Below are 12,064 nucleotides of genomic sequence, written 5' to 3'. Positions count from 1 at the left end.
GGAGAACACAGACGAGACCTACTGCATCGACAACGAAGCTCTGTACGACATCTGCTTCCGCACGCTCAAGCTGACCACGCCCACCTACGGCGACCTCAACCACCTGGTGTCGGCCACCATGAGCGGCGTCACCACCTGCCTCCGCTTCCCCGGCCAGCTCAACGCCGACCTCCGCAAGCTGGCCGTCAACATGGTGCCCTTCCCCCGCCTCCACTTCTTCATGCCGGGCTTCGCCCCGCTCACCAGCAGGGGGAGCCAGCAGTACCGCGCCCTGTCCGTGCCCGAGCTCACGCAGCAGATGTTCGACGCCAAGAACATGATGGCGGCGTGCGACCCGCGCCACGGGCGCTACCTGACGGTGGCCGCCGTGTTCCGCGGCCGCATGTCCATGAAGGAGGTGGACGAGCAGATGCTCAACGTGCAGAACAAGAACAGCAGCTACTTCGTGGAATGGATCCCCAACAACGTGAAGACGGCCGTGTGCGACATCCCGCCGCGCGGCCTGAAGATGTCCGCCACCTTCATCGGCAACAGCACCGCCATCCAGGAGCTGTTCAAGCGCATCTCCGAGCAGTTCACCGCCATGTTCCGCCGCAAGGCCTTCCTCCACTGGTACACCGGCGAGGGCATGGATGAGATGGAGTTCACCGAGGCGGAGAGCAACATGAACGACCTGGTGTCCGAGTACCAGCAGTACCAGGACGCCACCGCAGAGGAGGGGGAGTTTGAGGAGGAGGGAGAGGAGGAAGCGGCCTAATGTGGACGTTCTCTGCCCAATGTCTCTGCTCGTCTGTACTCTAAGTCCCGTTTCCCTCTAGCCGTCCATCTTATCCATCCCTCTGCCGATCTGTTCGGCTCTTCCTCCTGACCCCCATCAGCCTCTCTTCCTCCTCCTTGACCTGTTCCCTTTCTCCTCTCTCTGTACGCACCACTGCTCTTCACTGGCCTGCTAGTCAAGAGAAGGGCTCGCAACACTACATTCACTTTTCCCGATCTCTGTCGAGTCGTTTAGAGGTAGATTTAACACACCAGAAGTGGTGCTTGTGGTTGATAGGCACTAGATTATTTTTTGTCATCCCATTCATTACAACATACTTAATTCAGATACTTCTTTGGTCCCGATATTACTTCTTACTAAGTTGGCGATAAGACGATTGCCATTGGTTCAAATAAAGTTGTGGAGTTAAGACCCCTCGTGTTGTTTTTTCTTTTTTGTACGTTTATTATTAAAAAGGTAAACTGCCCATTTGCTGTCAATACAATAGAGGAAACAAAATTAAGTAATAGCCCTCACAGCCACAAGGGGGCAGTACCTACCCCCTTGATAATATACTAAACTAGAATACTAGTCAATAATAACCCATTAATAATTAGATAATACTTTTTAAGTCTCTGCAACTTTAACTCACTATAGTGGACGCAGAACTGGCAATGCAGTATATTCATTGAAATACATAGAATCACAATTGTGTTTCTTGGCATGTGTGTTTGATATTAAATTGTTATCAATTCACTGCTGCATAGAGTCCTAAGCAAAATTTTTTTAAATTTAAAGAGTCATTTTTTACAAAGTTTGAGAAAGGAATGGGGACGTCATCGACCACACACATGTGCACAGATCAGGAAGTCACTGGTGCTCAGTGCTGATTTGCAGACAGATTCTGATTGTGCCTGGTTCTACCTACATAACCGTCTGCTAGACGTATGCTTCCAATGCATCGCACCAGCTGAAGATCTCCACTGCCTGGGTCACGATATAGACACAGACTTAGCTACACATCATGGGTTCCAGGCTTAAGTAAGATGCACTTTTGCTTTCCATTTTGACTATTTTTCTGATCTGTCTAAGCCACACTCTTTATTTCAGTTGTTGGTGCTGTTCTAATGTCACTTCCTCCTTTGTTGGCAAACAGGAAGAGTCTCACACACCGAAACAATGATTGAGTTGTTATGTACTCCAACATGCTCTGATGTATATAAATATATATTTAATATAATGACAAATATGAAGGAAACCAGGCTTCGCCAGATGGCCAGCCTGTTAACCAAAGTGATATATATACATTTCCTTTTCAGACAAAACCCAGAGCGAACCTTCCACTGGTTCTTTGAAGCAGCTTGCCCAATTGCAAGAGATAAAGGTATACATAATAGCTATACTGAGCCGTTTGTTACTTTTAAAGGCGGGAGTTATAAATTCCACCACTGGTATCCTCCACTGGTACTCTAAACAGAAATGCCACATATTACAAAAAAAAACAATGTTCCGAGTTGCCTTTTTTCCCCTTTTGAAGCGATACAGAATAATAGCAGGCTATTGCTTTGTATTCATCTCGACAGATCCACATGTGCTATTTCAGTTTCCGGAGAACTTTGACGATGAGGTACTATGGGTATTGCTGCTTGGGGGGGGGGGGTGAGATGCATAGGGTTTTTAAGATTTAAGCAGCTTGTTTATTCCTCTGTCTCTTCCACACACACACACTTTAGGATTCATCTCAGACTTTGCCCCGATTCTGCTTCCCCTATGACATAAAGCGGTGGGTATAAATCTACTTTCCAAAAAACATTTGAATCTTTTGTCTTTCTATGTTCCTGTTTTTTTTCCTACTGCGTCCGTCTTCCTGTTTTATATGGTCCTTCACACGTCTGTCCATCAATCGGCTCCATCACACATCCATCCATCAATCAATTCCAGACAATTCCGTCAGTCAATCTTTCATTTATCTCCTCTATCCGTCGGGTTCGTCCGTCCGTCCGTCTGTCCGTCCTCCCTCCACCCATTCTTAGTGCTCAGGACGGCGTGGCTGTTCAGCACTTCACTGTTGTCCTGACTGACCTGGAGGGTTGCCAACGGTTTGGCTTCTGCCGCCTCAACAGCTCTTGCAAGACCTGCCTCTGCATTCTCAGGTAGTCATTCGCCGATGCAGTCACTAAATATTTGGCATTTTGCACAGGGACTGGGAATTAGCCCCTTGACCCATATTGACACATTGACATTGAAGTGTGAACTACAATGTGTATTAATGTGTACCATCCCTGCAAAGTCTTAGATAAAAAACATACAACATACAGTACACATATGTTTACACTAATAGCACTGAGGCCAAAACGTTTTATCTTTTTATTCATAGTTATCTTCCATGGTTCGAGGTGTTTTACAAACTCCTAAATAATCTGGCTGATTACCTTACAAAAGGGCAGGTAAGTTCAAATCCACGTTTGTTGAGCCTTTTAGAAATGTTCAACTTTGGTGTTGCAGTGCAGGTCAGCGAAAATAACCATGTGTCTCCCACTAGACCAATGAGATGAAAGATCTGCTGGCAACACTGTACAAGCAGTCCATACCATTAACTGCTGGATCTGTCACTCTGCAGATGGTACGTACATCAATAACCAATATAAAATTGTGCCCGAGATGCTACTTTAATTAAGTCCACATTGTAAAAGGTGAAGTTGTCTCTTTTTTGGAGGGAGAGCAGCTAGTGGTTAGTACAGAGGGGTCCCTCCTTGATGGACAAAGAGGCAGGCAGAAGGGGGTGAGTGGCAATGGGTCGTCTCCACTAACACCAAAAAGCCACTGCTATGGCAAGCCCAAATCGACTAATGTCTCCAGACAAAACACTTTCCAAAGAAAATATCCTTCCAAAGGGTCACATTTTTTAATTGCTCATGAATTTGTATGTAACCAATACTAATATGCACCTCTGATTCAAAGACTAAACCCACTAAAAGCTTTGTGGCTCATCTAATGCATGGGGGAATTGTGCGAACTCGAGCAAGACGAGTAAGGAGTGATAATAATAGGAGTTGAATCTCGTTTAGACTCGATCTTGTGTGAAGAGGAAAGCATGTAAGGTGTTCTACTGTTGTGCTTCAGGTACCATACTTCATCGCTCCAGACCCCAGAGGCCTTCCTTCCATCCCTGAGAGTGTACGTCAGGACACTTTACTCACATCTCTACCACACGCTTTCTCCGCGCACGATAAGAAGCTTTTCCTTCCTTTGTTTTTTTTTCTTTTCCTTATTTCACAAAACATGTTTTCCTTTCAATGCCCTACATGTGCAGAGAAATCTGACGGAGCTAATGGTGGCAGTGGATGTGCGGAATCTGCTCCAGCTCTACGCCAGCATTCTGTTTGAGAGACGGATCCTCATATTTGCAAGCAAACTGAGCACTGTAAGATGCATTGAAATGTACACAAAAGTGCACACACACACACACACACACACACACACACACACACACACACACACACACACACACACACAGACACACACACACACACACACACACACACACAGACACACACACACACACACACACACACACACACACACACACACACACACACACACACACACACACACACTTCAAAGCATCTTCGCTCTGTTGTTGTTTGCAGTTGGCGGCCTGTGTCCATGCCCTGACGGGGATTCTCTACCCGATGCACTGGCAACACATCTTCATCCCCGTCCTGCCCGCTCACCTGCTGGACTACTGCTGGTAACCACGCCTCCACGCTTTGTATCACCACTTCATATGTAGTATGTGCCTCTTCTGCAATGGAGTTGACCGTTGCCGCATTGTCATTGCACAGAAGCACCCCCTAATGACACAGGTCTCATGAGAGTGTGCTCTTCAATTGCTCGACCTGCCTAATGCCTATATGTCATTCAGTCTGTCAGTCTTCCCAAGTATCTATTTGTCTGTCCGTCGGTGTGTCTTGATGACTTCATATCTGTTGGCCTGTATATCTGTAAAGCTGTCTGTCTGTATGTCTATGCATCTATTTCTATTTGGCTATATCTGTCTATTTTCGATTGTCTGTCTGTCTGTCACTAACTGAGGCAGTGGGTTCACTTCATCTCTCCATGGCATGCTTCTTTCAGCGCACCAATGCCCTACCTGATAGGGGTCCACGCCAGTCTCATGGAGGTAAAGACACTCAATGTAAAAACCTTTAAATCAGATCATTTCCTCATCCAACATGCTAATACCCAGTGACCCATTGCCTTCATCACAGAGAGTGAGATGTCGTGGATTGGAGGAAGTTGTTATTCTCAATGTAGATACAAACACTTTGGAAAGCCCGTTTGATGACCTGAAGAAGATACCTTCTGACGTGGTAGGATGTGTGTGTGTGTGTGTGTGTGTGTGTGTGTGTGTGTGTGTGTGTGTGTGTGTGTGTGTGTGTGTATGTGTGTGTGTGTGTGTGTGTGTGTGTGTGTGTGTGTGTGTGTGTGTGTGTGTGTGTGTGTGGTCAACAGACCTTGTAAGACAACAGACCTCATTCATCCAGTGACCATCTTAGTTCTAAACCATAGGTGGGGGATGGACCTGAATGTGCAACCAAGTTGGCCACTCGCTGAATATGGCCCACAGTTCATTGTTCTGTTTGTCCCCAGATGTCGGAGCTCAAAGTGTGTTTGAAACGTTATGCAGCTTCTCCCGGCTGTGGTGTAGCCAGAGCTTTCCTCAGAGCTCAGGCTCTGCTGTTTGGGGGCTACAAGAACGCACTGCAGCAAAACCAGGTCAAACCATATCTCATTATATGCATACAAAAGGACCAAAGAGTGAGGTCCAACTGAACAGTGCATGATCTGAATTGTGACTTTGCTTTGCATAAATTTTTATGACTGAAAGGCTGTGTACTGGACACTAAGCTCTAGATATGAAGGTATTGAAAGTGCACCGCATCCTCTGTTGGTTTCTGATCACAGGAAGGCACAGTGTGGTTTTGCGAGGAGCTGTTTTTAGACCACAGTTGCTCTAGCATGAAGCAGTTCCTGCAGAGTGCAGTTCATTTACAGTTCTTCAAACAGGTACTTCTACCCCTTTGGCGTTCTGCACACTGCCCCCTGTTGGAACGGTACTGTTAATACATTGTGTACGCATTGGTATTGCATAGGTTGAAGTTTGCCGAAGCATATCCTTTAATGTTTATATGATTAATTTGATTTAGTAGATTTATAAAATGTACATAGTAGAATACTACGATATGTCACATGGAGAAAATATTTGTAACGGAGTATATACGAAATTAATAATGTTCTGAAAATAAGTACAATTCAACAGAATGTTTTTTTCAGTTTATCGATTCTCGTCTGGAGCAACTGAATGAAGGTCAAGAACCAGATGACCTCTTTGAAGAACAAATACACCGTGAAACAGTAACAGGTCTGTCTGTCTGTCTGTCCGTCCGTCCGTCCGTCCGTCCGTCCGTCCGTCTGTCTGCCTGTCTGTCTGAGTTCCTATGTCACAGACCATCAATGTTTCCGCAACACTAATTTTAGTGAATTAATTCACAAGGAGGGATTACATGTTAACATCATTCTTATTGTGCGGGTCCATAGGGACAAAGAAATCCTATCAAGAGTTTGTTGGTAGTCTGAAGGTAAGCCTCACATTATCAGTGTGTTGCTATGAAAACGGAACCACAGTTTGATGTTGGTTGTGACGTAGTCAGTTTGGTTTGTTCATGTGTCAGAAAGGAGGAGGTGCACTCATCATCACTATGAGGTCCAAGGCCAACATAACGGTAAGAGATGAGTACAGGGGGACATGCTTCAATCTGTCTGGATTGGATTTGTGCAGGAGTTCTGGTAACACTTTGTATCTTGTGCAGGCCAAAGGCTTAACCAAGCCCAGATTTAAGAACATACTTCACACGGTGGGTGCACGGTCATGCATACTTTATGCAGAGCTTAACATACAACTTGGGGTGTTTAAACCTGTCAACGGTTTCACATTTGCATATGTGTGTGTGCGTGTGTGTGTGTTTGTGCACGTATTGCAGGAGGAGCAAGGTACGGAATGCCCCCTACAGAGAGGGGGATCTGTCTCACAGCGCCGCAACAAGTCTGAATTTCTGCAATGGCGTTTGCCAATCACACAACACTTTGGAACGGTGAGAGCTGCAATCAAAGCGTCCCAAACCAAGCCAAAATATTCCTTAATATATTGCTTTGGAAATTAGACATCGATATAGTTCTAGATCATTGGCCCACGTGTTCCACGTTTGGAACCCTGCTACTACTTTGTAACGGTACTTCCTCCCTTAGCCCCGCCCCCGCCGGCCTGCACAGAAGCACAGGACTCCCAGAAGTAGTGAAAAGGCAGCAGACACACAAGTCAACTGGCAAGGGTGAGCACATTATGTGTGTGTGTGTGTGTGTGTGTGTGTGTGTGTGTGTGTGTGTGTGTGTGTGTGTGTGTGTGTGTGTGTGTGTGTGTGCATGCATGCGTGCATGCATGCGTGCATGCACACCCGGATGCAGCGTTATAACTGGTCCTCACACTGGACATAAAGTAACACGGCATTGATGTGGTTTCCTGCCGTTGGCTAGGTTAGCCGCTGAGCCGTGCCCTGAGCTTGAGAGAGATGAAATAGGAGAGGATGATTCACTGCTCTGTGACCCAGAGGAGATGGACCTCCTGGGGGAGATCTTTGAAACTCTCAGCTCCCGGAGCACTCGTGAGCATGGCCTGCTGTATGGAACACGCAGCCTGGATTTATTTGGACCCGACAGCCATGACTTCATCATGAAGGTAAAGCAGTCGGGTGAGGGCACAAAAGTGCACTTTATTTGCTTTAATCAGCTCACTGCTTATTTGTTTCTTCTTGCATTTCAGGACCGCCTTGCCACGCCGAGCCAGGAAAGTCTTTCTCTGTCCATCAGTGGCAGTGAAAGCTTGCACAGCTGGACTCTCGAAGAGACATTACAGACCGCAGAAGAGGAATCAGTATCACCAATGGATTTGGAATTGCTTTGCCCAAATCCTGAATGGAAGGCAGACAAAGAGGTGAAGCCCTTCATGTGTACACTGGAAGATCAAGGAAGAATTAGAGCTAATCCAAATAAACAGGAAGAGGAAGATATTCAAGGGCAGAGAGGGAATGAAATTGTGGAGAAACAGAGAGAGACAGATGCAGGGAACAACACCGACGTAGAGACGGGTCAGGGTGAAGACGTTCCAGAGAGAGGGGCAGGGAAGCAAACAGGGGACTCTGTTGAAACGCAGACAGATGGATTAGAGGAAATGATTCAGGAAGTCAATCTGAACAATGAGGGTACAGAGATAGGACCTTTACAGAGAACAAGACTAGGACTGTGCACAGAGTCCGATGTTAGCCCGGAACTTGTTGAGAACCAGAATCAGGACATGACCAACCAAGAGATCAGCATTTATGTTGGGGAGAAGAATGACCTGATGAGCCCAGACTTTCAATCTACCAGAACAACCTCCCTCGCGACAGGAAAACAACAATCCCCAGCCGATCAAAGTGTCATGTTGCAGAAACAAAGCCAGACCAAGCTTTGGAGATCGCTTAACTCAAATAACCCACCCTGTGTGCAGGACAATCTAATTGAATGCACAGAGGGGGAGCTGAAAGCAGTGAAAGTCTCTGAGCTGAAGAAAAGATTTGAGGCATGATTGACAGGGAACAGACTGGCTGAAGAACATAAAACAAATACTTTCTTTTGCATAATTCACTGGACCCAATGCAGAATGTCTTCGGAACAGGGACTTGGCTCACCGATGCTAAAAATGACTTAAGAACCACTTCCATATCCTCAACACTTGAAGACCATATAGGACACTGTTTTCTCCCCGAGATGGTTACAAAATACATTGTACATCCAACAAAATAGATTTATATTTATTTTGTATTAAATCATTGTTATGAGCTCAACATCAAAGTGCATCATGGTAAACTTCAGTGCCTCTTTCTCTAGAATCTCTCTTCATAAATGTTTTTATAAATATAAAGATCACACCATGTTTTACATAAATAACGGTACTTCCATTGTACAAATAAAAAAGAAAATACTTAAAGGTCTTTAAATGACTTTGAAGCGACTTTTTGAAAAATGCACAGAGGAACAGAGTATCTGGATCGGCCTATTGTGTCTTCAACCCGGAGCAACATAGATCTATTAGTCAACAGTTGGAGACGGGACACAAGCGCGGAAGGAGGCAACATTAGAAAGTAATGTAGCGGAAAGTGAAACGCTTCAGCAACACCCTACATGGAGCCCCCCGGATTTGTCCCAACGAGAGTCATATCAGGCGCTCTTCTTTGGGAATAGGAAGGGGCAGGCCCGGCCTCTCTGATCCTGGTGCGCCGACTTGCTTCCTCTCCTCGGCGCTTGGCCTGTATGTTCCCTCCAGCCGCCGTTTCTTCCTCAGCACACACATAACCACTATTAGTGATAGGCTAAGCAGTGACGCCGCAGTAGCCGTGGGCAACCACAAGGATGGGGTTAGGGGGAACATCCTCCCTGTGGACGTCAAGACAACCGTCAACGAGCAGGTCAACATGGTCACACATGAATGTCAAGCGTTACATATTTATCCTACTAGAATGATGAATGTCCGTTTGGACAAGACTCACCTCCAGTGGAAAGAAGCCAAATTAATCCTGAGTATCTTTACATCTGAAACAGTTCACGGAATGAATCCTGCGAGAGTAGACCAATAAGCATGTTTGGAAATCGAGCAAAAAATAACTTTAACACACTCTTTCTGATCTCAAATAATGAAACATAAAAGCCTAATAAGTGAGCTGAATTAAAAAAAGGTAAATATATTTTGATAACTTAAATATAGCTGGATCCGAGTTGCAAAATAAATAATTTGCCCGTCTATATAAGCTACACAGAATGTAACAACAATTAATCATGTTTGTTTGTTTTCGTTGTGGAAGGATGACGCCATTTCACTGCCCACACTCGTTATCGATTATAGGCTATAAGTTAACATAAGTTCCACTCACGGAATGGGTTGAGAAATCGGTCTTAGATTCCGCTGGTTTAACTCACACAGGTCTTTACTCGGATTTTAGAGTTCAGGTAGACTGAAATTCGGATAGATTCATGTTGTACTCGAACACCCAAACTTGTAACACAGACGGATGTATGGGCCTGCCGTGGAGAATGCCACCGATCCGGTTAAACCTGTGAGCCTAGAACGCTCCAGAATGCCATAGGCGGACCTGTGCTGCAAAAAATTGACTGCGTTTTGGGATTACACTTCAAGCAGCAAGGCAGTACCATAGGTAGGTCGATGTTTTGTCAGGTATAAAAAAGTAAAAACAAACTTTACTACACTCAATTAGAATCGCGTGGTCATATTTTTTGAACGAGTAGGAGTAGGACACACACACACACACACACACACACACACACACACACACACACACACACACAGTATTTTAGTTGGTAAATAAAGAAGAGGAACTCTCTTGGTCTATGCAATGTGTCTTAAAACGATTTGCCGTGTCGCAAAACTGATTTTAGAGCGTATTTATGTATTTCCGGCGCTCTCTTTAAACCTACCTGTTCTCATTCAAAGGTACAGCCAACACCTTCAGTGCTAGGGTTTGCAACAATCAGCAATGCGCATGACCAGGATTTTACTCAATGAACACCGCTCCCACAAGCGCCACGCCCCCTCAGGGAATAGGTCCATGGGAACAGCACCATTTTTGGGAATAGAATTAGGTTATATTTATATTAAATATTAAGCAATTTGTTTCTCCCGAGCTGTGCTATGCAAACAACGTATTCGGTTCATTTGAGATATGGCCACAATATAGCCAAATGCTTTTTATGTGAATCAATCCGTCTTGTTTGTATGCCCTAGATTCACTCTTCTCAACTAATCAAACAAATTGCTCACGTCCCAATAGCTTGCGTTTACGGTAACCGACCAAATACCGTGGTGGTTTCTCTTATTTTTTAGGCCTACCATACAAACAAAGAAAACGTTAACTGTAAGAACAGCCACCTGTTAATGGGAAGGGCAAATCACTGCTGGCCGACCTTGTCTGTTGGTCTACATAGGCTATAGGTCCGTTGGCAGTGTTGGAAAGAAAGGATAGGCTACTTTTAAAATGTAACCAGTTACAGAATAGCCTACAGAATACATGCCCAAAAATGTATTCCGTTACATCACTTAATCTGAGTATTGTATTCTGACTACTTGGATTAGGCCTACATTGAATTACAATTTTGCAAGTGTAAAAATAAGAGAGAGAGAGAGAGAGAGAGAGAGAGAGAGAGAGAGAGAGAGAGAGAGAGAGAGAGAGAGAGAGAGAGAGAGAGAGAGAGAGAGGCGTCTTTGAAAGTAAATAATCATGGATGTGATATTTTGTGATATTGATTTGTTTCATTGTTTCACACAGTTGTGGACCGGTCGAACACCTTCTTCCCCATCCTGGTGCTGAATGTGTTAAATGCATCGGCATTGTTGAGCCACGACTCATTTTCACCAGACGGTCCGACAATGTGCTGCAAGTCTTGGAGTTACCCCTAATCAAACAATAATGGTGTGTTCCTGAATCCTCGAACGCCAGACTTCCGAGTCGAAAGTCGAAGATCTCCCAGCTTTCTTGCGGCATTTCTCGAGGCACGCCCCCTCTTTGTCTTCATCTTTCGAAAATCTGAGGCCCCGTTCACACGAAGCCGATTTCATGGCGAAACCGCAAAGGTCTTGTACGGTTCGGCCTTCCGTACACACGAAGCCGGCGAATCCGCTGACCGAAACTGCAAACTTCTGAAACCACCCTCGGAGGTGGTTTCAAATCTACCCGGTTTCGTTTTGGATTCGTGTGTACGCCTGAAACCGACTGAAACCGCAAACCATGACGTCATCGCCCCACCCCTCGACCTCCTAGCCAATGGCTCTTAAGCCCGCGGAGTCTCAGAAATCACATGCGAGCATGCGCATAAGGGCAGCCTTTATGCGCATGCTCGCCTCTTCTTCTTATTTAATTTCTTCTGGATTTCAGTACCAGAAGAGGCGCCCCTTATGGGCCTGGAATGTGTACTACAGCGTTTCTACAGATCTACCCGGTTTCGCTTGGCTTCGTCTTTACGGAGATACTTCGAAACCGGATAGATCGAAACCGTAACGGTTTCGCCCGTTTCGGCTTCGTGTAAACGGGGCCTGAGAGTAGACCGAGAGCAGTGATGATGCTCTCAACCAAATGGCTGCGCCCGTGAAGAGATTATTAGGGGTCCAAGCCAACAGGTTGGATCCCTATTGTTTTTGTA

At 45.5% G+C, this 12,064-nt stretch overlaps 2 protein-coding genes and 1 long non-coding RNA gene across 4 annotated transcripts in view; 2 read left to right on the top strand and 1 right to left on the bottom strand.

The window, feature by feature from the left end:
• The window catches only part of LOC115540174 (tubulin beta-4B chain), a 4,145-nt gene extending 2,956 nt beyond the window's left edge, over window positions 1–1,189 (top strand). Inside the window, exon 5 of the mRNA XM_030351249.1 lies at window positions 1–1,189. This exon is cut by the window's left edge and continues 56 nt beyond it. Within this exon, the coding sequence (XP_030207109.1) occupies window positions 1–757 (757 nt within the window). The 3' untranslated portion in view covers window positions 758–1,189.
• A 449-nt stretch (window positions 1,190–1,638) lies between these two features.
• Window positions 1,639–8,847, top strand: dennd1c (DENN domain containing 1C). Of its 2 annotated transcripts, XM_030351247.1 has the most exons (23): window positions 1,639–1,798; window positions 2,077–2,141; window positions 2,341–2,384; window positions 2,491–2,540; window positions 2,791–2,910; window positions 3,135–3,204; window positions 3,300–3,380; window positions 3,474–3,539; window positions 3,881–3,934; window positions 4,071–4,181; window positions 4,408–4,508; window positions 4,895–4,940; window positions 5,029–5,130; window positions 5,411–5,536; window positions 5,726–5,827; window positions 6,095–6,182; window positions 6,359–6,399; window positions 6,493–6,543; window positions 6,631–6,675; window positions 6,802–6,912; window positions 7,067–7,149; window positions 7,352–7,553; window positions 7,638–8,847. In XM_030351247.1, exons 1-23 carry the CDS (start codon window positions 1,782–1,784, stop codon window positions 8,439–8,441), a joined length of 2,580 nt encoding a protein of 859 aa, XP_030207107.1. In that variant the 5' UTR covers window positions 1,639–1,781; the 3' UTR covers window positions 8,442–8,847. The 2 variants fall into 2 exon arrangements, with proteins under 2 accessions (XP_030207107.1, XP_030207108.1); XM_030351248.1 differs by lacking the exon at window positions 3,474–3,539 and having other exon boundaries at window positions 1,640–1,798.
• LOC115540175 (uncharacterized) lies at window positions 8,652–10,339 on the bottom strand. The gene is made up of 3 exons (XR_003976128.1): window positions 9,784–10,339; window positions 9,403–9,469; window positions 8,652–9,289 (listed from the first exon to the last, which is right to left on the bottom strand). It is a non-coding gene; the product is annotated as an uncharacterized LOC115540175 (long non-coding RNA).
• Between the last annotated feature and the right edge of the window lie 1,725 nt (window positions 10,340–12,064).

This window comes from Gadus morhua, chromosome 3 (genome assembly GCF_902167405.1).
Source record: "Gadus morhua chromosome 3, gadMor3.0, whole genome shotgun sequence".
NCBI classification, from domain to species: domain Eukaryota; kingdom Metazoa; phylum Chordata; class Actinopteri; order Gadiformes; family Gadidae; genus Gadus; species Gadus morhua.
Note: the sequence above shows the minus strand (reverse complement) of the source record. Positions and strands in the feature narration are given on the sequence as shown.

What these genes read in the sequence shown, in the direction of transcription:
- dennd1c (XM_030351247.1), top strand. An exon ending in GATCTGTCACTCTGCAGATG is followed by an intron (nt 3,381 to 3,473) that starts GTACGTACATCA and finishes TCTTTTTTGGAG; the next exon opens with GGAGAGCAGCTAGTGGTTAG. An exon ending in TTAAGAACATACTTCACACG is followed by an intron (nt 6,676 to 6,801) that starts GTGGGTGCACGG and finishes CACGTATTGCAG; the next exon opens with GAGGAGCAAGGTACGGAATG.